The 27,055-nt window shown below is 39.9% G+C and overlaps 1 protein-coding gene across 2 annotated transcripts; it reads left to right on the forward strand.

Annotated features, from left to right (window-relative positions):
• The first annotated feature begins 21,224 nt into the window (after positions 1-21,224).
• LOC147629410 (uncharacterized protein At4g08330, chloroplastic-like) lies at positions 21,225-23,196 on the forward strand. Of its 2 annotated transcripts, none has more exons than XM_086812682.1 (3): positions 21,225-21,406; positions 21,692-21,735; positions 22,391-23,196. In XM_086812682.1, exons 2-3 carry the CDS (start codon positions 21,710-21,712, stop codon positions 22,776-22,778), a joined length of 414 nt encoding a protein of 137 aa, XP_086668808.1. In that variant the 5' UTR covers positions 21,225-21,406; positions 21,692-21,709; the 3' UTR covers positions 22,779-23,196. The 2 variants fall into 2 exon arrangements, with proteins under 2 accessions (XP_086668808.1, XP_086668807.1); XM_086812681.1 differs by having other exon boundaries at positions 21,228-21,406; positions 21,633-21,735.
• Positions 23,197-27,055: the final 3,859 nt, after the last annotated feature.

Genomic DNA, 27,055 nt, shown 5'->3' on the forward strand with positions numbered 1-27,055 from the left:
GGTGAAGCTAGGAGGCATTTTGTATTGAGCAAGGCGTAGTTGTATTCATAAACAACTTAATAAGCAAGATAGTTTTCTTGTATTTTGTGAGTCTCTCACCTCCACACACTTGATCTAGCATGAGCACCACATTTTCTTAACATGGTATCAGAGCTTTGGTTGATTACGCCCATTTGTGGTGTAGAATAGGTCAAAATCCTCATTTTTTCTTATCTTCTCTTGTGTGGAGCTCAACCATCTGCTGGTGGAGGCCTTCCAGCAACTTGTGGAGGCAAGAACTCGTGGAGTGATCAACTAGGAACTTGTTGAGGAGGCTTGGGCATTCATAATTGTACAGCCAATTGACGAAAACGCTGCTGCGGCATTCCCCCTTGAGTGCCCCGGCTCCCGTTTTCTGCTCCGCCCATTGCCGTACAGCGATTCGCCGTGTATAGGCGACCATAAGTTGCATAGCCTTAGGGCTTTTGAAGCCCACACTCTCAAGGTCCTACAGCCCAAACCTCAGCCCCAATGGTGGTGTGAATCGACTGTGGGAGGCAAAAAAACCAATCGGCTGTAGTTTTTTCCATGGAAGCTCTCCATTAATGCTTCAAAATTTCTTTTTTTCTTGCTCTAATCCTCCCCTCTTTGTCCTAATCACTTAAGTGATCTTGTGAGGGCTTGTTGCTGATCCATCTCTTGATTTTGAAGCGGTGGCCAACCACATGAGGCATTCATAAGTCTCATTCATCACGTCATCAAGCTTCCTCATTATCTTCAAGCTCTCAAAGCTTTTCAAAGTGTGCTTATGAGCACTAATAGTGTTGATTAACACTAATGAAGCTTCTAATCCAATAAAGGGGAGTTATTCCAAAGTGTTTTTAAACACTAAGAGTGTTATTAAACACTAATGGTGAATCTAATCACCAATACAAGTGTCATTAGATGCTAAAAATATGCTCTTAACCACTAATCATGTTTTTTAAACATTAATGGTGATCTTAATCACCAAACAAAGTGTTGCTTAACACTAATGTGGTCTTAATCATCAAAGGAGGAGGTCTTTAATACTAAGGAGGCTCTTCTTCATCAACATTGGAGGCCGGGCACACACCATAAGTGTCACACTATAAATTTTCATCATCAAACTCAGTTTTTGAGTGGTTTAAAGTTGGGCACATGTACACTAAGTGCGCATCTTTAATGTTGTTGTGTATCACCCTTGAGGCTCTTATTTGTAAGAGGCATAGGCATGTCATAAGCCATATGCTCTCATTTCCCAAGCCCAAGGCATGTTATTCTGCTGCATATTCAACATTTTCATCTTCTAAGATGAGTTGTAAGGTTGAGCATAGCATCACTAAGTGCTCTACCTTGTTGTTTGTCATGATTTTAAACATCTCTTGGCATTGTCTTTGTAAGAGGCATTGGCAACATTACGAGCCATGCCCTCTCCTTCTTGAGCCAAAGATGATGTGCCTTATTGGTTTGAGCATTTACCTCAACCACTTACTCACTCTCATTAAGCTTGTATCTTCAAACCCTAATGGCTATCATGTAACCAACATGCACAAAAGCTTTTGTTGTAATTGTGGAGTAGACACTGCCCTTGACCAATCCATAAGGCAAGTGGTAAGACCCTCCCTTTCCCTTTCCAATATAAATGTACCTCATAACCATTATTCTAAGAAAGAAGGCCCTCATTGCCCATGGAGGATGCCCATGGAGGAGGTATGGTATTCAAGGAAGCATCAAGCATGTTGAAGGAACATCTATGTGCAAACCACTTAAGCAAGGGTGGCAGCCTTGTTTTGATCATTGTGTGAGAATGGTCAAGGTGGAAAGCATGTGGAAGCAATGGCATGTATGTCTAAAGCATGTCAACTACAAGAAGTCAAGCAAGCATAAAGATTGGGGTGCACCATCATTGAGGTGTACATCTTCATCGACATCAAATAAAGACTTAGATGGCATCATTGTATTAGCCTCTAAGGCTCTAGGAACATAGTTGTAAATCCTAGATAACCACACCACCATGACATCCTTGTATGCCTAATGTTATAAAGGTAACCTATGTCCAATACCACCTATTCCAATTCTTTCATAGTTGGTATTTAGGGAGGGTATTAAAAGACTAAGGTTATGTAGAAGGGGAAGAGAAGGGTGTGTGTGTGAAGGGACTTAAGGTCCACTAGCTCACCTATTTAAAGGTGAAGCTAGGAGGCATTTTGTATTGAGCAAGGCGTAGTTGTATTCATAAACAACTTAATAAGCAAGATAGTTTTCTTGTATTTTGTGAGTCTCTCACCTCCACACACTTGATCTAGCATGAGCACCACGTTTTCTTAACATTGATCACATGACAAAACGTATAACCCGTGAACCTAAACTATAGGTCAACACACCTAATCTTAAAGTGGTCATACCTAACCTTACAATGGACATGATAAGTGATTCTATACAGTAGTGAACTTAAAAGATAACACATAATCTTTTCTCAAAGAAAAGATAGCCATCATTATGAGAATAATTTCCTTGAGGTGTCCAATTGTTTTCACGCAATTCGATCCATATCTCAGAATAATCTGGATCTACTTCATAAGTTTCTTTCATAAGTACAAATGGTTCACTTTCAATAGCGGAAATGTTGTTGATATGTGGTCTTCTACTTAAAGCATCGGCAACAACATTTTCCTTTCCAGGTTGGTATTGAATCATGGGTTGGAAGCTTTGTATGAAAGATGCCCATTTGATGTGCCTATCTGAAATAAGGGGTTGCGAAAGCAAATGCCTAATGCTTTGTTGATTAGTCTTGATAAGAAATTCTGAACCCATTAGGTAATGCTTCCAAATCTTCAAGGCATGCACAACTGCTGCTAATTCCTTGTCATATGTACTATAATTTGTTTCAGCAGGTTTCAGCTTTCGACTTTCATAGGCAATAGGATGGTTGTCTTGCATAAGCACAGCACCAAAACCTTTGCCACTAGCATCAATTACTACCACAAATAATGGTCTTTGAAAGTCAGGTAGTGTAAGAAATGGTGCATGAGTTAATGCATCCTTGAGGACTAGAAAAGATTTATCTTGACTTTCGGTCCAATGAAAAAATGTAGTTTTCTTGAGAAGTTCCGTCAAAGGATGTGCAATATAAGCGAAATTCTTGACAAACTTCCTATAGTAACTACATAGATCTAGAAAAGATCTAAGGTCATGAATGTCTCGAGGTGTAGGCCAAGAGGCTATACACTCAATCTTTTTAGGATCCATACGGATTCCTTCAGCTGACACTATATGGCCTAAGTATTCAATCTCTTTTTGAAAGAAAGAACTCTTTTCAGGATTGACATACAATTCATTTTCTCTCAAAAGGTTAAACACTTGCTCCAAGTGTTGCTCATGCTCTTGACGATTCTCGCTGAAAACAAGAATATCATCAAAGAACACCATAACAAAGCTTTGAAACTTTAGGAAAATGCGATTCATCATACGACTGAATGTAGCTGGAGCATTGGTCAAACCAAATGGCATAACCAAAAACTCATAATGGCCAGTCTGGGTTCTAAATGTAGTCTTGAATATGTCTGACTCAATCATGCGTACTTGATGATAACCTGACTTTAAGTCAATCTTGCTATAGACCTTTGAACCTCTAAGCTTATCAAGTAAGTCATCTACCCTAGGGATAGGGTATCTGTTCTTGACAGTGATTTTGTTCAATGCTCGGTAGTCAACACACATTCGGAAAGTTTCATTCTTCTTCTTAACAAGAAGGACTGGAGCTCCAAAGGGTGAACTACTAGGTCTAATAAGGCCTCTTTCTAACAAATCTTCGATTTGTTTTTGGTTTTCTTTTTGCTCTAAATTGTTGACTCTATAAGGAGCTTTACAAGGTGGAGAGTTGCCTGGCAATAAGTCAATACTATGGTCTTCAGGCCTAGACTTAGGTAATCCTGGAGGTAAATCTTCCATAAAACAATCCCTAAATTTGGAGATATAAGGATCAAGTTTGGACTTTTGGATGTGTTAAACTCAGCGCAAAGCTAGTTAACCCAAACCATATAAGTCTTCTCCCTTTTCCTAAGAACTCGCTTTGCTTGAGTATGACTCAATAAAGGGCTCGTCTCTCCTTTGACTAGACATTGGAGGAAAATATTTTCATTGTCCTTCCTTACACAAATGCTATGTGTATCATAGTCTATAATAGGGTTGTACATATGTCTCCAAGGCATACCCAATATTACATCTACGCCTTGTAAAGGTGCAACTAAGAAATCCCTTTTTTCTGTTAAGGAATTGATGCTTAAAGTTAAACCTTTCACCTCTTGCATGCAATTATACTTGGTTCCAGTAAATGCAGCTTTAACTCTATAATGTGTAGGTGAAGGTTGAATGTTTAAAGCTCTAATTGCCTTTTCAGAAATAAAGTCATGAGTGCTACCATCGTCATGCAAAACAATAACTTCATGCTTATTAATTTTTCCTTTTATTTTGAGTAGCGAATGAGCTTGAGGCTTACCTTCTGCTTCTGAATAGTCAGGATCAGAGTTACCCTCTTGCTTGAGTGATTCATCTTCATTGTCGTCGCCTTCAAGCATATTGACTCGTGCCGCAGGTGTCGGATTCTTTGCACGTTCTGGCCAATTTGGTGCTATATGTCCTTCTTTATGACATCGAAAACATTTGATTGGAGGACCTTTGGGCTTGCCACCATTGACTTTCTTTGAATTTGATTCGCCTTTGACCATCTCCTTGCCTTTGTCAAACCCTGGCTTTTGAAAATTTCTTGAAGCATGAAAAGGTTTAGAAAAAGGTTTAGAGTGGTTACTCTCAAATGACTTGGCCTCTCTAGAAAAACCATTTTTGCGTTCGGAATTTATTGCCAAAGATATAGCTGTAGAAAGTGAATGAGGTCTAAACATATTCACATCGGGCCTAATTGTAGACTTAAGGCCCGAAATGAATTTCCTCTTTTGGTCCTTCTCATTGACTTTCTCCACAACCTGTACCTGTAGTAATGTATTCCAAAACTTCTCCACATACTGAGACATGCTTTCTTTTTCAAGTTGATGCAATGTATCCCATTGATGCCTAACTTTAGATTTAAATTGTGAAGGTAAGAAATGCTTTTTCACTAGCCTTTGAAACCTTTTCCATGAATCCGGTTTGTCACGTTCTTGCTTGATGACGCTCCACCATAAAGCTGCGCTATCCACCATGTGATTAGCCGCACATTTGATCTTGTCCTTCTCGGAAAATATCTCTCCCAAAAAGTAGTCATCCAATTGACTAAGCCATGCCAGAAGGACTCAAGCATCTTTTTTGCCATCATAATTTTGAAATGAAAAAGCTTTACGACTGATTTTAGAATCTTTTCGTGAATTTTGTGCTTGAAGTGTAGTATTGACAGCTCTTTGGATGATGTCGTCTTCGACATCATAAGAAGATGGCAAAGAGTCACGCTTACGCCTTCGACTCGTGAGCTGTCACTCCAATTCAATTCGCATCTCTCTCTCTTCTACAATTTGTTGTTGTAGAGATTGGAGTTGCTCTTGAGTTGAAGGTAAAATAGGAAAATTTGCCATAGTGCTCATGCAAACAATGTAAATAAGTAAAATTGATATTATTTGATGTATGTAAATAAAGCAAATGATTGTACTTATCTCAATTCTCCCATAATTTGATTTGTGTTGAAACTGAACAAAGACTTTGGTTTAATGGTTGGGTCGAATTCCCTTCGTTTCGCACGTCCCGAGCAATTTCGAGTGATTTAGGAGACTTGGGCTAGTCGAAATGCTGAAGAAATAATTTTTTGCACCTTGAACACTGCTCAAACAATTTTGAAAACTTGGCCAAACCTCTGTAATAATTTTTGAGAATTTTTAGAATTTTTCAAAAATTATTTTAGAATTTTTTGGCATTTATTTGGCCTTTTTAAGCCTCTTTGAGCCCTGAAAAATCAATTTTCTGTACCCAAAAATCTGAAAATTGCAATTCTTTGGAATTTTCCTTGAAATAAGAAAATAGGTAGTGTGAAAGCTCCAAAAGTTGATGTGACATGCATTGGGCTTGGAAAAAGTGGAATTTAATTAAGCTTTTAATTTAGCTTAATTAACTTTTGTGAGCTTATGGCTTGGAAAGCACACGACGTTGATTTCTGCCCGTCAGGCTGCATTTTGGTGCATCATATTTTGCTTGATTTTATATATTTTTCATGGCTAAAAACTCACACAGCATGCAGTCTGTCCATTATAGGTTGCTTCTACCTTGAACCTTTGCAAAACTGAGCAAATCACATGAGGTTTTTGGCTATGGGGAATCCATCTATACGGTTGGATTTGAAATTCACGAAGCTTTGAGCAAAACCACTTTTTGATGAAGAAGAATGGTTTTGGGAAGAGGTAAGTGGGTTTGAGAACTAGAGCTAGTTTGAGAATTTGAATTTTTGGACCACAAACCCTTCTTTTGCCCACCGGTTAAAAGCCTGCAACTTTCTTGAGAGTTGTGTTGATGAAGACCTTTCCCACCTTTCCACAAATCTCCTAGCCCAAGCTCTGATACCACTGAAAACGGAATCATTCTCTAGGACATCTTGTGGAACACTTGAGAAATTCAACACATAAATTCAACCATGAAAACACATGCTTTGGAGGTTTCAACAAAATCAAATAAATTGAACAAAAGCATAGCAAACATAATACTTAGCTCCAAGACAAACATGCTGGGTGCAATCTTCCCCCCCCCTTGTGCGTGGCCTTCCCCACACAAGAGTATTTTTATTAGCTTTATACCAAAAATAGGCCATAGCCCCCAAAAATATACAAAGTGTGCTTTTAGAGAGCACGACACTCTTCCACAACAAAAATAGAGTGTCCAAAAAATTGGGGCTAGGGTAAAGCCTTTAGGCTTTAATAAATTCACCATTATAAATGTATTTTTTCCAATGTATCAAAATGGAAAAATCAACTACTAAGGTTACAAGCTATGCTTGTAAAAATAAATATGATGCACATAAGAAACATTCTCCTCGACATTATTCATCAATCCTCATAATCTTCATCACCTGAAAATATAAGCCCAATTAATAATTAAATTAATCCCACAAATATTAAACAGGCACAAACCATCACCAACTCATGACTACCAGGCATAAGTACCCCTAGGAATCACCTTGCCATACAAACCTAACTGAAATAATCATAGACGACCCCAAGCATACGTCATATACCGCACGTATTAATATTTATAGTGGTGTCACCCACGATATTAACCTAGCCGGCATGACGCAAGAGTAACCTAGGCGTCCCCAAATTACTGTTGGAATTAGGGTTGCAGGAATGCACACACAACTTCAAGAAGATGAGGAAGCTTGAGCACAACACAGTAGTGTATTATGAGTGCCAAAAATGAAAGATAACAAGCCCTAGAAGATAATGGGCGTATATACAATGCACGGGGGAAAAAACCTCCTAGTGAGGGAAAAAGTGCCCCGGCGGTCCTAAGTGTGTTCACACACATCACTACTATAATATGGTAACAAATCCCCCCTGGAGTGATGCGGTGAACAAGAGCTAGCACTCATGTATAGGGAAGTGTCTAGCTATGTGGACGAATCCACAAAAGGGAGTAAGCCCAAAGCTTTGCGAAAAGCTTCGAACTTCTCACGAGGCAGAGCCTTTGTGAAAAGGTCTGCAAGGTTATCCTGTGTTGGCACATAAGCCAAACTGATCTCTCCTGCAGAGAGTCTCTCCCTGACATAATGGTAGTGCACCTCAATGTGCTTCGTACGAGCATGGAACACTGGGTTCCGCGCAACTGCCAATGCGCTCTGACTGTCAGTGAAGATGGTGGTGGCAGATGGCTGCCCAACACCCAAATCAGCCATAAGGCGTCTGAGCCACACACACTCAACCGTAGCTGTGAAAGCTGCCCTGTACTCAGCTTCACAACTAGAAGTGGCCACAGTAGGCTGCTTCTTGCTCAACCATGATATGCATGAGCTTCCAAGCATGAAGCAAAAACCACTCGTGGACACGCGTGTGTCATAACAACCAGCCCAGTCAGAATCTGAAAAAACATGTAAATCTGGCGGCAATGATTCCCCCTTGGGATAAAACAACCCAAGATGCCGAGTACCACTCAAATAGCGAAAGATACGCTTCACTGCCTGCCAATGCTTAATGCCTGGGCTATGCATAAATCTGCTCACCTGTGAGACTGCAAACTGAATGTCTGGCCTCGTAATGCATACATAAATGAGGCAACCAACAGCTGTCTGATAGAGTGTGACATCAAAGTGATCTCCAGCATCATGAAGACTCAACTTCAAACCTGTCTCCATTGGAGTAGCAATAGGCTTGCAGTCTTCAAGGCCAAATCTCCGCAACAATGTTTCAATATACTTTGTCTGACACAAAGCAATACCTCCATCACACTGCTTAAATTGTATCCCCAAATAATGATGCAAATGCCCCAAATCTGACATCTCAAAAGAGGCATTCAAATCAGCCTTAAAATCAGCAATATGACTCTCATTTGGTCCTGTGAGCAGCATGTCATCGACATAGAGAGCAATGATTAGATGTACACCATCCACACGTTTAACATACAAAGTGCTTTCTGTTGGACTATTCTGAAACCCATGTGCAGTCAAATATGCATGTATTTTTTCATACCAAGCTCGTGGAGCTTGCTTTAAACCATATAAAGCCTTTTTTAACCTGCACACTTTGTTTTCCTGCCCTCTTTGAACAAAACCACGAGGCTGCGATACATACACCTCCTCATGCAAATCTCCATTTAAGAACGCAGTCTTTATGTCCAGCTGATGTACATTCCAACCATTATGAGCTGCTAATGCACAGATGCTACGAACAGTGGTCATACGACATGTGGGAGCAAAAGTCTCATCAAAATCAATGCCCTTCTCTTGAGCATAACCTTTTGCAACAAGCCTAGCCTTATGGCGATCCACTGTGCCATCAGGCTTACGCTTCAATTTGTAAACCCACTTAGTGCCAATGGCCTTCTTGCCAGGGGGCAAGTCACATAAAGACCATGTACCATTCTTCATAATAGCATCGTATTCTGCTTGCATAGCAGCCATCCAATTTTCTGAACTTTGTGCCTCATCAAATGAAACAGGCTCACTTTCATCGCACATACTAGAAACAGCCAATGCATAACAATCTGACGCATAAGAGGCACCATGAGAGCCAGAACGAGTGCGACTAGACAAAGGGGCATCCAACTTGCTGTCACGCAAAGTCTGCACCAGCCATCTAGGCATATTCCTAGAGCCCTCAATCTCTTGTCTCTCATCCTCAAGTGCATCATGCACATCTGCATCAGATATAGGCTGATCTGTGCCATCATTTAAAACCTGCATAGGCTGAAAAACTGCCTCATGAGGTATTGCACTTGACTGTGCACCACTGAAAAGAGGCAACAATGTATCATAGACATCACGTGAGCTGATATCTGTCTCCTTAGTACATGAAACCAAGGGCTGAACTGCATCTTCCACAAATACAACATCACGGCTAACCAAAATGCGCTTTGTCTGTGGATGATACAAACGATAGCCTTTGCTCTCAGCACTATATCCAACAAAAATACATTTGACAGCTTTGTCATCCAATTTTCTGCGATGTTGCACAGGCACTAATGCATATGCCAGGCAACCAAAAACACGTAAATGGCCAACAGATGGCTTGCGGCTATGCCAAGCCTCATATGGAGTGACAACCTGTAATGCTTTGGTGGGACACCTGTTTAGTACATAAGTGGCACACATGACAGCCTCAAGCCAAAAACCATGTGGTAGACTTTGACTCTTAACCATACATCTTGCCATTTCCATGAGAGACCTGTTTTTTCTCTCAGCCACACCATTTTGCTGTGGTGTATACGGCACTGTACATTGGTGTTTTATCCCACGCTCAGCCAGAAATGCATTAAATTCTGAAGACATATACTCCCCCCCTCGATCTGAACGGAGGGTGCCCATCTTACTTTCTGACACATTTTCAGCCATAACCAAAAACTGTTTGAAGCACAAAAACACTTCGGACTTTGCCTTCAAAGGATATACCCATGCATGCCTGGTAAAATCATCAATGAAAGTCACGAAGTAAAGGTAGTTTCCAAATGATGGAGTTTGCATGGGACCACAAACATCACTGTGAACAAGCTGCAATCTGCGTTCAGCTCTCACTGATCCATCTTTGGGAAAGGAAGCACGCTGCATTTTACCCAATATGCAGCCCTCACAAACATGCTTGACAGGTGCCTCAAGCTTAGGCAAAGAAGACACCATTTCAGATTTCTGCAGGCGCAGCAAACTTGCAAAATTCAGATGACCAAAACGTGCATGCCACAGTTTTGCATTTGAAATAGCCTGCGTATCCATAATAGCACATGCTGAATCCTCTACACATTTGCCATCCATATTGAGCTTATACAGCCCTCGACATAGTGAACCAGATGCTACAATGATGTCACCACAAGAGAGATCATGAACAGTACATCTGTCATCCACAAATTTTACAACCAAACCTGTTTTGGCAAATGCGGAGACTGACAGCAGATTCTTTTTGATCCCTGGCACATACAATGCATCGAAAAGTGTAAAGGTGTTGCCATTTGCAACATTCAGCACAATCTGTCCAACTCCTTCAACGGGATAAGAGGAGTTATTGGCACAAGTGACAGTATTCCCTGTGGGAGCAGACTCAAGGAAAGTGAATAAACTGCGCTGCGAGGTGATATGCTTAGTGGCACCACTGTCAAAGTACCATACATCTGAATCTACTGCAGACATACATGTGTCATGCAAAGATGGGTCATAACTGCACTGCGCATTGAATGCCCATTCTGTATCTAGCACAACATTAGCAGATTCATTGTTAGAAGGAGAGGCATCTGCAACAGCCATACCAGCCTCTTTCTTCTTAGCCTCTTTCGCAGCTAGCTTAGGACACGCTTTGATGACATGATCATTTCCCTTACAGTACTTGCAAAATGTCTTCTGTTTGTCACCCTTCTTCTCATCTTTGTCTTCCTTCTTTGGTTGCGCAGCATTTGCAGATTTCTGCTTACTAGAAGAAAAGCCAGCTTTACCTTTCCCGCTTCTCTGACTAGCAACGAAAGCTTGATCTGCGACACGCATAATATTCCTGTTTTGCCTTGACTGGTCTTCTTGCAGCAAAACAGAAACTAACTCCTCAAATGATAAGGCATTGGGATTGCCTTTCATCATCAAGCGAAGAGTGGAAGCAAAACCCTGATAAGAATCTGGTAGACCATTCAAAACAGTCTGCACAAGTGAACTGTCTGACAGGATTTCATCTGCAGAAATGAGCTGCTCTTTGAAATCCTTGATCTTTGTCAAAAAGCTATCCATAGAATCACCTTCGTTCATATGCTCACTCTCCAACTGTTTTCGGAGATAAGCAACACGAGCCTCATTTCTTGCCTGATACAATGTGGCAAGTACATCCCAAGCATCCTTAGAAGTCCTGCAGGAGCGAATATGTGGGATAATGGTACGTTTGACAGACAGCGCAATCAAGGCATGAGCCTGCGCATCTCTACCATCCCAACGAATCTGCTCTGCTGAAAGTGGTGGTTCTCGAACAGCTGCTACAGCACTTATGCCTGCACCATCATCAACAGTACCTGTTTCTGATGTATTTGTAGCATTCCCAGCCACAATAGGACGTGCATCAATACCCTGCACAATGTTCCATAACCCTTTTGCTACCAATACATGTCGCATCATATATGCCCACAATGGATAGTTGGTGCCATCCAACTTATCCTCAGCAGCCAACATGCGGAATACATCATTGTTGTCAGCCATGGCCAATGACTGTACTACTAGATGTAAATGCTGTCTGTAAGAGGTAAACCTGTATAAAATCGACCTGTGCTATGTAGCACAGCCCAAAACAGACGAATGGGCACCTGTCCTGCAGATTTTAATCTTGACAGAAAATCTGCACAGTAGGACGATTTTGCCTGCGCAGTACTTGGAATGCAAAAACGGAGGGCGAAATGACTTCAGATCAAAATTCTGAAACGAACACGCCCTATGGGCTCTCCCACGGCATATACTAACCTGCAGACGCTCGTGAAACCTCGTCGCAATCGGAGTAGATGAAGCGGCAGGTGCCGGTGATGCTGCCCGGGAGGAGGAAGCCTGCTCTGATACCAATTGTTGGAATTAGGGTTGCAGGAATGCACACACAACTTCAAGAAGATGAGGAAGCTTGAGCACAACACAGTAGTGTATTATGAGTGCCAAAAATGAAAGATAACAAGCCCTAGAAGATAATGGGCGTATATACAATGCACGGGGGAAAAAACCTCCTAGTGAGGGAAAAAGTGCCCCGGCGGTCCTAAGTGTGTTCACACACATCACTACTATAATATGGTAACAATTACTCAAGAGGGAAAAATAATATTCTTAAAGAGGACTTAAAATATATTCTCATGACAATAGCCTTTGGTAATCAATCTTGCTTTATACTTGTTAATACTTTCATCTGAGTTATGCTTTATTTTGTACACCCACTTGCATCCAATAGTCTTCTTGTCCTCAGGAAATGGCACCAAGTCCCAAGTCTCATTTGCATCCAATGCAGCCATGTCTTCATCCATGGCTTTCTCCCAATCTAAATTCCCAACAACTTCTTCAAAACATGTGGGTTCAACATCTTGCACAACTTTAGCCATATATGCATAATGATGAGTGACATAACCATCATATGTCAACCTATTAACAGGTTTTCTGAGTCTCCCTGACCTGCTTTGTTGTCCATGATCACTATTTTGAATTTTTACAGCTTCTCTTGTCTTTCTTACACCAGGTGTCCTAAAATAGCTGGGATCCCAAGCTCGTCACTCTCATCATCAAGGCTCCGTTTTGGGCCACTACACTCTCCATCAACATAAGAACGCCCTGTAGATATGTCAGGCATACCAAGAGGCTCATCAACCTTCTCTTTGCCTTTTCGTGATGTAGCAATTACATTTTTAGGATTGGTATTTTGACGAAGCTTGCCACTCCATGGTCTATCAACAAACCCAACACAAGAGGACTCTCGAGGTCCACTCAATGACTGTGATTGTTGAATTCTATGCAATCACATTTCTAGTTACATCAATCCCAATAGCATCTTTCTCAGAGCAACATATCAGCTACTCATTTCATCAAAAACACGTCTCTGCTTACCCTCAACTCACATGTAGTAGGGTTATAGCATCTATATCCCTTTTTCTCAAGGGAATATCCAATAAACACACATTTTTCTACCTTTGGATCCAGCTTCGTACGCAACTCATCTGGCACATGCACATAGGCAATACATCTAAAAACTTTGGAGTGAGATAAAGTAGGTTTCTTGCCACTAAATTTATCTTCTAGAATTACATCATATATGGCTATAGTAGGAGTCATGTTCATGATATAAACTGCTGTAGAAAGAGCTTCAACCCAATAGCTATGTAGCATATTCTTCTCTCACTGCTCGTGCTATCTCTGCAATGTGCATGTTTTTCCGCTCAATAACTCCATTTTGTTGTGGAATGTATCTACATGTAAATTGTCTTTGAATACTATTGGAGAAGTAAATCAGAGAACTCACTAGAGAAGTACTCTCCCCCTTCATCTGACCTTAGGCACTTCACATGCTTCCCTGTTTGATTTTTAGCCATCACTTTGAAATTCTGAAAATGAGTGAAAACTTCACTCTTCTCCTTCTTGAAATGCACCCACACTTTTCTCGTGTGGTCATCATCAATGAATGTTACTTAGTACCTGCAGCCACCCCCATAGACATAGTTTTTGCAGGACCCCATACATCTGAATGTACAACATCTAGTACATTTTTGCTCACATTTTTGTCATGTGGAAATACATGCTTTGTCTACTTTCCAAATTGACATGCTTCACATACTTTCTGCATACCATCAACTTTAAACTTAGATAGCCTTGCCACGATTTCTTTAGTATGCATAGACTTCATTATTTGCACATCTACATGCCCAATTCTCTTATGCCAAATGTGTGCAACAACTCTTGAACCCTGTGCAAACTTTATAGCTTTTCCTTTAGGCATATTTACATTTAGTATAAACACTCTACCCACTCTATTACCTTTTGCAACCAACCTGCACTTGTCTTTAAAGTCTTCGATATAACAACCATCAGGGTTAAAGCATACATGCAAACCCTGCTTAATCATCTGGTCAATAGAAACCAGATTCTTTTGAACATAAAGTACATTTGTAAGATGCTTCACCTTACCGTTCTACATAGACAATGGCACGTTTCCAGCATGGGCACTTGGATGAGTAGTATCATACCATGTTTCAACAAACCCAGCTTTTCAAGATTTTTCATATCCGTGAACCACTCGCCATGACTAGTCATGTGGTTTGAAGCACCTGAATACACATACCATACATCATCATTGCATGCGGATACATCATTTTTTGACACAACATTAGGCACATGTCGCATAACAAACAATCTTTCATTGTCCTCTCATTACTTTGGCTAGAGGACGCATAATTATTTTGCTGCCATTTTCCACTTCTCATGTCATTTTGCTTCTTATAGCAATCTGCCTACACATGCCTAGATTTGCCACAATAAAAACAGCCTCGTGTATCATTTTGCTATCTTTTCCAATTTCCACGACCTCTTTGACTCCACTTGCCTCTAAATTGGCCTCTTCCACTTGTGTGTTGTTGTGATTCATTGGACTGTTGTTGCTAACCATAATTTTGATTACATGTTCAGCCACCACCTTAGTCACAGCCTCGTCCTCTACCTAAACTTGTGTAGAAGGCCTGTTACTTCAAATTTCCTTTGTTTTATGAAGAGTGGTCTTCACCCAAACTCTTTTCTTCAATGATCAACATTGACACCAAATCTGTAAGGTTGGGAATGTTCTCCCGAGTCTAAATAGATGTCTTGAATGCCTTGTATTGTGGCCCGAGACCACATAGACATACTTCCACCTTATCATCATCATCAACAGAAACACCAATAGATGGAAGGGATTACACAATGCCCTTGATCTTCGAGGCATAATCATTCACGGACATGTTTTTCTTCTCCACAGTATGAAGCTCATTCTTCAACTGAATCTTTCGTGCCTTGGTACTGTTAGTTTTATATAGCTTCACCAAGGTGTCCCATAGCTTCTTGGGTGACTTGTTATCCTGTATATGCCCAATCATGGTGTCTTGTATACTAATAGAAAGCTAATACATGAATTTCCTTGCTTCTTGATTCCAATCCTTGTATTTTTTACATATGCAACAGTTGGATTAATCTCAAGTATCTCAGGTGCCGCTTCATGTTCACCTTCAATGTAGTCCTAACAGTCTTTTCCCATTAGAAAATTTGTTAATCTAAACCTCCAAGCATGAAAGTTGTTCTTGTCAAGATTCTCTACAATAATCTGGTTAATTTCATCATTCGACATCTTGTCTGCAACACAAACTCACCAAAAACAACAAGTCTCTTGTTTGTCCTGCACAAACTGTTGTATTCTCTACACGAGTACTATACTGCACCAAAACTGTCACACAAACAGTGACCTCAAGTTACATACATACACCCAACGGCAACTTTAACACCTCCTTGCAGTACACACAGTGTCTGCACGACCAATTTCCCTTCTTGTAGTTCCAAAAACAGAAATCTCCAGAGAATCGAAACTTACTCGTAATGCACACGAACGTCTACAAACTGAAAAACGGAGGTCAAGACGTGCCCGAAACACATTTTCGCGAAGAAAAATGTAGTCCAAGGAACAACATAGTTGCCTTGCAGCTTCGCTCCCATGAAGAAAGCTCCTCAATCAGAGTTCATTGTCGGTGCCTCCCGAAGAGCTCTTGACAAGGGTGTAGTAGCCAACACAAAGGGAGAAGAGTAGGTGAAGCTCTTACCCTCGTACTGCTTCATGTGCTTCTCTTGCTTATTGCTAAGCTTCTTAGCATGAACCAGGCTCTGATACCATGAAAAGATGCAGGGAGGAAGAGATCTTGAGCACTTTCAAGCATACACACTCACACAAATCCTAGAAGAGAACACACAAGATGAGAGGCTGAAAAAAGTTCTTCTTCTTTACAACAAAAAGGTTCTACAAAAAGATAAGGGAAATACAACATAAGTACTAAAGTACTATGTACATGCAGTCCATAATGTGAACACGCTAAGTGAGTGACTTGGCAAGATAAGTTTTCCATAACTCAGTGGTGGACTAGTGTAGTCCAACTGTAGAATCACTAGCGAAGATCTATCATCTTAGCATCCTACCAAACACACGAGTGATGTAAGTGGCGGAACCGGTCACCCAGGTATATCATGAGTGTCAGCTCATGTTGAGCTTGACATCTCAAAACTGATTAACTAAGTGACCTACCCAATGCAAGTTGAGGAGGTTCCCTCACTAGCTGCTCACGACAAGGAGGGTTCCTTACTCGATTGTTGTCGCCCAATCAAGGACTCATGCAAGGAACAAATGGTCCCCTCTAAAAAGGAATAAGAGAACTATCTCAAGTCCTCCAAGTTCTTGTGCACATCGTTCAAAGGACATCCCGAAAAGTGTGTAACATTTGCTTGATGATGACAAGGTCTTGTACAAGCATCAAAGGACATCCCAAAGGCACACAACATTCACTTCATGACAACAAATCAAGTCTTGATTGGTCTTCATGGCTGCATGTAATATGATGCGTGAGCATGGAGAAGAAGATGGGAAGGAAGATAGAAAATTTAAGAGAAAGTGGTTTAATGATTTTTTACAAGACCTATGATTTGGTGTGTACACATGGTGCCAAGCATCAATACCACCATCGCTTAGAGATTGCTAGGTATAGGGGGGAGAGTGCAGTCATTTTATACATAGATACTTGCTATGAGATCAAGAAAAGCATCTTAAATGTTTCCATAAAGATGTGGCTACACCTCAAGGGTGTCTATATAAAGAATGTATGATATCATGTGAGTGAAAAAAAGACATTACAAAAAATAGTTATATTTATCGTCTTCACATTTTCAATATGTGTATCATTTATTACCAATGTGTTTAACTACAACAAGGGTTTGAATATTCATCTTAAAAGTATAATGGTATACATATTCACAAAGCCATGTACATAAATCTAATTATATTCGTCACCTCTCTAGTTGTGTATCATTTATTAGCTACTACTGATGTATTTAACTTACAACAAGGGTGTTAAATAGTAATCTAAAAATTATTTGTCTACACCTAGGTGACACACGGAATTTCTTAGAAGTGAGGCTTTCAAGGATTATATAAAACAATGAGTGTCAAGGCCCAAGTGTAGAAAATATGTCACAATTAGAAGTTGTTCAATTTCTCCAGAGTTTACAATTTAGCTTGCAAAAGGAATAAGGTTGCAACAAGTGATTTTTGTTGTGGTTACGCATACACGCAAAATAATAAATCTCATTTTGTTGTAGTTACGCATACACGCAAAAGAATAAATCTCATTCTTAATGTGTCCAAAGTGTTATCTAAAGAGGCATGCTCAATAATTCAAGGCACAATAGCACTAGCATTATAAAGGACAAGGAACACTTTTTAACAAGATTTTAAAAATCAAACCACCTCACACATGGAATATATTACACACTTCTTATCTAAAGAGGCATGCTCAATAATTCAAGGCACAATAGCAATAGTGTTATAAAGGACAAGGAACACTTCTTAACAAGATTTAAAAAAATCAAACCACCTCACACATGGAATATATCACACATTAATCGTTTAAGTTAGATCCTCTTTAGGATATTGCAACATTTCCCATATCATTTCTACTTAAATTATGTTCTGTAAAAGTTAAATGGTTATAGTTTAAAAAAATGACCTCATATATAAGTCACATAAACTCCATGGACTAAACGATATGCTACCCTTCAATCAAATGCTATTTCACAAAGTCTTGATATAAACCATGCATGAAATGCCTTTGGTACCCTTTTGTAGAGTTGCAATAAAAATACTCATTTGAATGGGTGCTACACTTGAAAGAGTCTTCACATTCAAGTCTTTAAATTCTATTACATATTCACCCATATTACATTAATTAATTAATCAGGCCCTAAAATGGACTTGATTAATTAATTAAAACCTTAGAAATTTCTAAGGTTTCAAAACATATATTTAAAAAAATCAAGTAGGCCGGCACATATTTGCAACGTATCTCTCTCTCACACACAGTTGATTCTCTCTCTCGCTAACGTAACTCTCTCAACACATTCTCTCTCTCTCTCTCTCTCTCTCTCTCTCTCTCTCTCTCTCTCTCTCTCACACACACACACACACACACACACCCCTTTTATAATCTCCACAGACTGGCAAACGAGTGGCACATTTTCTAGAAACGTCTACATCGGCTTACTAAACCACCCTTAACAACCTATTGTTAATAAAATAAAAATAAAGCATAAGGCTGCATCCAAGGGTAATCTCTTTGCTTATACTAATTAATTAATTGAAAAACATTTAGCACCCATATTATTAAGACCTTCATAATCTACCTCTATGTTGGTTATGCGCCTTTATTTTTGTGATTCTTAAACATATATGCAATTTTTGTTGCTTCAAGACACTTATAATTTTAAAGTTCTCGATGTAACCCCTTTCGTTTGAAAACCAAACTCAATGACATGTTGTCAAGAAAAAAATTCACCAACTTAGCCACATAAGTGGGGGTAGAGTAAACCACATGCAATGGCAAAAAAGGTGAAATACACATTCATTAATGTCATAAAATAACCTCTTAGAATTTATGTAAACTAAAGTCTTTGTCTAGATCCATGAGACTCTATAAGAAATGTAATAGATGTGATAGAAGACTATGTACATTAATAAGTGTCCTAAATCTTTAGGGTGATTGCTTTTGTTGATTTTTTCTCATAAATTGATTTTGATGTCTGCTTACTTGAGAAGATGTAAGGAGTTGAGCTTAAAGCAAATGCATCTCTACTAAAAAAAAGACTTTTAAAATGCTACCTAGATAGGGATTTACTTTTAACATGCTCTTGATTTTGATGTCTGCTTACTTGAGAAGATGTAAGGAGTTGAGCTTAAAGCAAATGCATCTCTACTAAAAAAAAAGACTTTTAAAATGCTACCTAGATAGGGATTTACTTTTAACATGCTCTTGATTGATTCTCTACCTAGAACATTGACCTCCAATGGCTTTGGAGTGTGGGTGTATTTTAAAGGTTGTTGCATTTCTTGATGAGGATTGTCAAGGAATAAAGAACAATGGGTCATGGAATAAGTGTTAATGTACTTTGTCAAAATGTTTTCATGATGGTCTAGACCTTAAAGGTTAAAAATAGATCTAGCATAAAATATTTCACCAAGATTAAGACTTGATAGGCTTCAAACTTTATAAAATAGTGTAACTTCTTGTATGGCTCTACAAAAATATATGCATAAAACATTTTACGGTAGCTTTAGAAAACAAATGATCTTACATGGCCTCCTCTTCTTATCTACTAGCATCTAATTGCCATTAAAATTTTCAAGCATACCTCATCTTTATGCTAGCTTTAGAAAACAAATGATCTTACATGGCCTCCACTTCTTATCTGCTAGCATCTAATTGCCATTAAAATTTTCAAGCATACTCCATCATTACCTCCTTAAAATTGACATCTTAGCTTCTATCATGCCTTCAAGGTCTCTTGTTCAATATCTTAAATCACATGGTTTGCATGAGGAAGAATAAAGAATCGTGCACCACCATTGGGAAAGGTGGATGTGCTTAGTTATAAACCTTTCTGCTTAGCTATAAAATCCACCTTGAAGTTATAAAGAAGTACGAAGAACGAATCTAATAGACCTAGTATTTTTTTATCTACTTAGTAATATAAGGGGGTTTTTACAAACCGCTGGAAAAGGTGAAGGATCTCACTTTTTTCAAAAAATCTCACATACCCAACTTGGTAGACATACTTCCTCCATGTCCATCTCCCCGCCCATGGGTTTTCCACCTTAGAATCCGGTTTTACCCTCCTCTACTATGTAAAGCCCCTAAGAGTTCTTACCAAGCGACATCTCACACTTTACACATGTCTATAATGATTAAAGGTATACTAGGTGGTATCTTAGTGTTGGGATTGATTTCTCCTTTACACAAAGTTTTCTTTCAAGTCACAATAACTTGGGCATAAGGAGTGTGAAAAGGCCATCACCCTTTGTTTCCAGTGCACAAATAATTGTCACACAACTTATGTGTGCTTTGTATGTGCATGCTATGAAATATGCCTCATGTATATGGTCAAGTGAGGAACCTCTTCTTTTTGCTTTCTCAAATAAGTTGAACAAATGTAATAAGTTTTGCCTAGTGAAGAGTACAACAACAATTTGTTGGCTACTTAAATTGAAATGTTGTACATGAATGTATTATCCCTATTATGGAGATTTTTAATTAAAAAAACATAGCCAACCTATTTAGGGTCAAGTTAGACATTGATGTGGGAATCCCACCTTGGAGAGAGACGACCTTATGTTCCCACTCTTGGAGAGAGATGGCCTTACGTTTCCCATTGTTGTGTAACCCAATGTGGAAAGGGGATTGCAAAAATTCATTTTGATGGATTAAAATGCTCTAAAAAGGGCATGAGCAATTTAGGAAGGCCATAGGGAGCAGGCTTGCTTTTTGACGAGCTGTCGTAAAAAATGGGAAAAAATATGGGATTCCGATTAACTTGGAGGTTGGAGCGGATTTGAAGTCTGTTGCGTTTACTAATTCCATCAAGCACCGACGATGATTCTCCAACAGCTTGAACCAGTTGTAATAGATTTTGAGGTGGGCAAAGCATCATCTAACACATCAGATCTGATATGGGTGTAAATTTCTTGTCCACAAGGGCAAGTTGCAACTTGCAACATGGATTTGATGCGTTGGTGGATCATATATCGGCATTGCATTGGATGTGGCTCCATTGATAGGACCAAATAGTGTATCATAGAAATTGTCATCAATAGGCTTGATTCTCTCGAAATCAATTTGGCAAGAATTTGTGTTTTTAGCTTGAATATTAGCAGTTTTGGTACTGTCAAAAAGCAGGACGGCCACCAACGTCAAAGAGAGATCACATTGGTCCAATCCCCGTCGGACCGCCAACGTCAAGGAGAGATCACATTGGTCCAATCCCCGTCGGCCAGTGGCACTTTGACCATTGAAGGCGTGCAGAAAAACAGTTATAAGAAAACATCCTGTCATCGGCAGCGCCTTCATTCAACCGAATCTCTGCACGCGTCAGGATCTCGGAGTCTTCACGGAAATCTGCAGACCTCTTGTAGAGAACGCAGAAAGTACTCTAGTCTCTAGGCATCATCACCATCCAACACAAGCTGAGGTACAGAGTAGTTTGTTTAATGCATGTCATGTCTGATTGCTCACCCTAATCCATCATTGCTTGCACTAATCCAGCAGTAGGTTATGATTGTTAACCTTACTCCATGAGTGCTAACCCTAATCCACCAGTAATTCGCGATTGCTAACGCTTATCCATTATCGATCCACAAATTGCTAACCCATGGTTTTGCAGCCTAAATCCATCATTTTTACTTCTATGTTTCCAGATTTCTGATTACGCTGTGTTTTTGGGACTTCTCGATTCCCTGGTTTTTCTTCTCTGCAGAAACTTCCTGTTTTAGTAATGTGCGAAAGGGATGTACTTTACAGGTATTATCTTCTTCTGTTCTACGATCTCCTTTTCTGTTGCTGAATAATACCCTAGATAAGGTTAGGGTTAAGGTTTGCCCGCGGATGAGTAGAACAAAGTCATCAGCATTTCAGGTTAGGGTTTCGTAGAGAAAACATTAATCACGGAAGGGGCATGGTGTGGACGCTCGTGTTAAAGTAAATTAACCCTTGGTCAAGGTTTGGTGTTGATGAACAAACCACAGTAAACACTGTTCATCCCGGGTTAGGGTTTGGCCACTGTTGAGCAGAGCAAAACTAGGGATGAGGAGAAAAGAAAGTAGCTTAAAAACATCGGTCTTGTTAGGTGACTCAAGAAGCATATCAAGCATCTGTGTGTGTGTGTGTGTGTGTGTGTGTGTGTGTGTGTGTGTGTGTGTGTGTATGCATGCATGTGTGTAGTGTGCATGTGTGGGTGTGCCTATGTGTGCAAGCATGTGTGTGAGCGTGTGTTTGTGTGTGTGGTGTATGTACGCAAACTTCACCCATCCCACCAGTGTCATGGTTATGCCCATGCCTGGATTGCGATCAATTTTTATAATCCTTTGGTTCAGAGAGTTTTCTGAAACCCATGATATTTGGTTTGTTGGTGTTGCTGGTTTTGGGCCTCTGTTATGTACTTTTGATTTTATTGCAGTTGTGGAGCCCGTGGATACCCTCTGAACCTGAGCTCTTCCCAGCGGATGGTATCAAGCATAGGCTCAAATACTCTGCGGAAAGGAAGCATCTCGTTTCTAAGCATAGATGAGAGCCGATTCAAGCAGCTGGATGAGTTCAAGTGTGCTCCATATGTCCATGCGAATGGGTCAATGGGACTTCACCAACTACGGACAAAACTCCTTTGTGGCAAGTGTGGGAATGTCATCGGCCATGGCCATTCTGATGGCAGACTGTCGTGTCAGCAGACACATGGTTTGGACTCCAGCTCTGGGTTGGGGACACCAGAGCACAAGCGATATTGTGTGAAGATCAAGGCTTTGCAGCCATCTCTGGACCCTGAACCCCTCAGTCCAGCAGTAGGTTAAGGCTGATGATGCAGTTTGCAGGTCCATATGAAGTGATTTGTGCTGGTGGAAGAAGTGGTTACTGTTTGCAACCTGCTTGGCCTTTTGTATATCCCTTGTATTTGGGCTGTATACTACCCCATAGGATTGTTGTCTTTGCAAAATGTGCAGGGTCCTTGCCCAAGGAGGTACAGTAGTGAGTTACTGTAAGGATGGGCATGAATGGGGTCGATGTTTTGAGGCAGAACAAGCACTCTGGCCGCATTCATTTGTACATTTTGTGAGGGGCTATGATTTGTGCAGGCTAATTATTCATGCAGAAGTGGATATGTAGTAGATTTGCAAGAATTGCGGAGTGTGAGCAGGACTTCCTGACAAACTCAAGTGCTTTGATAATTGCTATATAATAGATTCATAAGGTGTCACCAGGATTTCTTAATCCCTTTGTGTTCCTGCTATAATTCCAAGGTGGTTTTTGACTAGGTGGCTCCTTTGAGATGACAGTTATGTGCCTTAGGCTGTTACATATTAGTAATGGTCTTTTGGGGCTTGTTTCTATTTGATCGGTGTTGTCATTTGCTCTGGATGCTATCAAATTAAGCACGCACAATTTTATCGTTTGTGTATAGGCATCAGTAGTTAGGACGCTTTTGGATCATGCTCAATAGGTGAGCTGATGGTAGTAGTTCACGCTAACCTCTATCTGCTTTGTCATTCACTGTAGTGCTACCAATGTGGTGCTTCTGACACAAACAGGACTCATTGTACACCATGCTTCTTTCTTTGTCATCCCTCTTCAAGTAAAGCTAGTTATCTGTATTGTCTATTGAGGTTAGTGGAAACTTAAAGGGCAAGTTTTACTACAACCACAAAGATGAGAACTCTTGCTGACTAGAGGCATGAGTTCTAGACCACCAATGGGCTGGTCTTTGTGGGTGAGGTTTTATTTCTTCTTCTAACAGGTTAACGTTAAAATATTAAAGGCAGCAATTCCACGCAGACATGAGTTTTACCATAATATTGAGTAGGCTAGGAAAAGGTTAAGAACCTCAGGAGTAGCGAGAGCTAGTGCATAAAGTAGGTTTGCTACTCCATTGCAACCATACTTAGTTGATAAACCATGGTTTCCTGCTCCATTGCAACCATACTTAGTTGATAAACCATGGTTTCTCCCATTATGCAAGATAAACTTGACGTGATAAAAAAACAAATGTTTATTTATCTTAGATTGTGTAATAATGATGTTCACAATTGCATTAAGTGGGGATTTATTAACTTGTAAAGTTTAAATTTGAGAATTATACAAAGCACCCACCAACAGGTGTATGGGGCAAGCCTAAACCTGCTCCCTGTTGCAGGACATAGAGAGGGGCTTGGTTTTCTTAAGAGTTAGCACCACCGTGAGGTGACTGAGGGGCGTGGTTTATTTTTTATTTTTTTAAAGCAAGTGAGCACCAAATTGTCAAAGTTTTCTTGATTAATCGGTTTGTTTAAAAAAAAGTGATTTTTTTTTTTGGGTGACTCACCTCTGAATGGATATTAATGTGCTGCAATAGTATTTATTTTAATTGGGGGCAATTGAGTGGATGTTAATGTGTTACAATAGGTTTTTTTATACAAAGTGAAGTGGTTAGATTGAGCTTATAGTGTAGAGGAGTTTCTTCAAGGGAGAGTTGGGGGATGGTTAGAATCTTGTCCTTCTCTTTCCAATTGATTGAACGTAGCTAGAGCTTGCCCCTCATTTGGATTGTCCTCCTTGCATAATGGTTATCCCACATGGCTATCCTCCTCTTAATGGCTTGCACATCTTGATTGTCAAGTCTACACCTAGTTTTTAGTTCCGCTGCTGCTGCAACCATCTCTGGTCAGTAGTGCACCAAATGTCCCCCCCTCCCCCCCCCCCGGCGGGCGGTGTTTATGCCTTTTTTTTTTGAGAGCTTATGAGCTCTTTTAAATTTTTGCAAGTGAGTTAGAATCTGCTAGAGCTAGTGAGAACCAAATTGAGTCCATGTGAAGTATCCTTGCTTTAAATCAAGTTTGTTCAATTAGCTTCAGATTGTCTTTGATTCTATTCCATGCTTTTCAAAATGTATTGACCAATGTGCTCCCTATAGGATTGACTTCCAGGTCACTAAAAGGAAAGAAACTTTTTTCCGTCTCAAAAGCCCCTTAGTGCTAAATCTCTCAGTGTCCCTATTTAAGAAGATTGCCTAGTCCTCATGAGGATGCAATACGCTTTTGATAATCCATTTTATAGACGTTTTGTTTGCAATGTTGAGTATATTTGGTAGCCCTAGCCCTCCATTATCCTTGGGAAATGTACATATGTTCCAAGAAACTTTGGGGATTTTGTAAGTTTCCCCTTCTCTCCCGACTAGAGGAGGTTCATGCGTATGGCTTCCAGTGCTCTTAGGTTTGTTGTGGAGGGTCTCCAACATGAGATAAAAAAATGGAGGGTCTCCTTCATGTTGGAGGGTTATCTTCTTGACATATTCAACCCCTTTCCACAAAGCTATAATGGCATCTAAAATGAACCTTCCCTTGATGAACCCTTTTTGTTCTGGCTTGATCTAGTCTTTGAGGTTTCTTGAGAGTCTTTGTGCAAGAACCCTGGTAAATATTTTTTTAGGCTGCTAAGAGCATCGTGATTGGCCTCCAGTTGGAGAGAATCTCCTTTTCTTCTCTTTTGTGGATAAGCTTGATCACTCCTTCATTAATAGAGAAGGGCAGAGCTTCAAAGAGGAGGGATTCCTCCCAAACTTTCACAAGAGGAATGATCAAAAAGTCCATTAAAGTTTTGTAGAATTTTGCCAGCAGGCTATCTAATCCAAGAACCATTCCCATTTTCAGACTCAACACAGTCATATAGCTCCTCAAGTGAAAATCTCTTTTCCAAACAATAGAGTCAAATAACCAAGGATGGTGGGACAATTTATTTCCTTGAGAATTGTCTCGCATCTGTACCATGCTGAGGGGGGGGGGGATTGAAGATTTCCTTGAAACGAGAGTGAGCTCTCCTCTTCTCTTTCCAGCTCTTCTTTAAGCTTAATGCAAGTTTCCTAAAGTTCAGCATGTCCCTCCTCATTGATAAGCTTTTCTACCTCTCTCAAGCCAGCATATTTCCTCTCTCTTCTTTCTACTCTTAGTCTAGTAACTTCCTTTTTTATATCTAGGAGTTGTCTCTTGGGATTCTCCAACTGCAGTTGTCCATGCTTTAGCCAGAGATTGACACTTGTGGAAGTTGGTATCCCACACTATCTTAACCACTTCTTGTGACCGTCCAATCTACACTTATCTACTTCATAATGATAATTTACTATTTAACAAGAAAATAGTATACTATATAAAAACTTTTTCTTGCTCATTCTAAATTCTATATCACATCTTTGACCCTATAAGAAATAATCTTTACCATCATCTCCAATCATGCAAACCCGCTTCTCATGACATAATATCTTCGCCTTTCTAGGCACTAATCAATCCATCCCTAAAATGGCATCATACATTCCTAGAGGCAACACATGAAAATCTGCGTTTGACTTGAGGTCACCTATGATGAAAGGCATATTTTTGACATAATCCTTACATGTCTACTGCTTTACCGATGCAAGCTTTACCATAAGACAAAATTCAGTTATTCATAACTGTTTTGTCACGTAGGGAGAGATAGAAAACTATGGGTACTTCCCGAGTCAATCAACACTTGAAAAACATTATTTGTAATCTTGATAGGAATTTTTATAATTGGAGCTCGGTTTTTGGCCTTACCTGCATGAACAGCAGTATTGACATGTGCATATTCTTCGATCTCCTCGGCCACAGTTGCAGCAGCCTTTCCTTTTACTCCATGAGCATTGTCACTACTTGAAAATTCGCGTACATTCTCCTGCACATTTTGTCTCGTTTTTTGATCCTTTGTAATTAGTCCCTCACCCACCTCACATGATGCTGGCTTGTTTTTGCACTAATTAGTTTATGAATCTTTTGTACACAACGGAAATCACACCACACCTTTTCTATCATCTCCGGGAACAAATATGTGATCGATCTGCAATCTCTTATTTTGTAAAAAATTTCCCTTCTCATCATAAAATAGATTTGTGACCCATCTTGTGACCATACAACAAAATTGCAAAAGCTTTTTTAAAGAAACTTCTGTCTGTATCACAGGAAAAACAGAACAAGAAAAATAATATCAATTAACCAAGACCTGCAACATCCGCAACTAAGTGGCGAACTGCCCAACCTATGCTCTGATACCAACTCTGACGGTCCTGAATCTGACCATATCTTAATCA

The sequence above is a fragment of the Cibotium barometz genome, chromosome 18 (genome assembly GCF_041138505.1).
Source record: "Cibotium barometz isolate CiBa-2024 chromosome 18, ASM4113850v1, whole genome shotgun sequence".
Classification (NCBI taxonomy): Eukaryota; Viridiplantae; Streptophyta; class Polypodiopsida; order Cyatheales; family Cibotiaceae; genus Cibotium; species Cibotium barometz.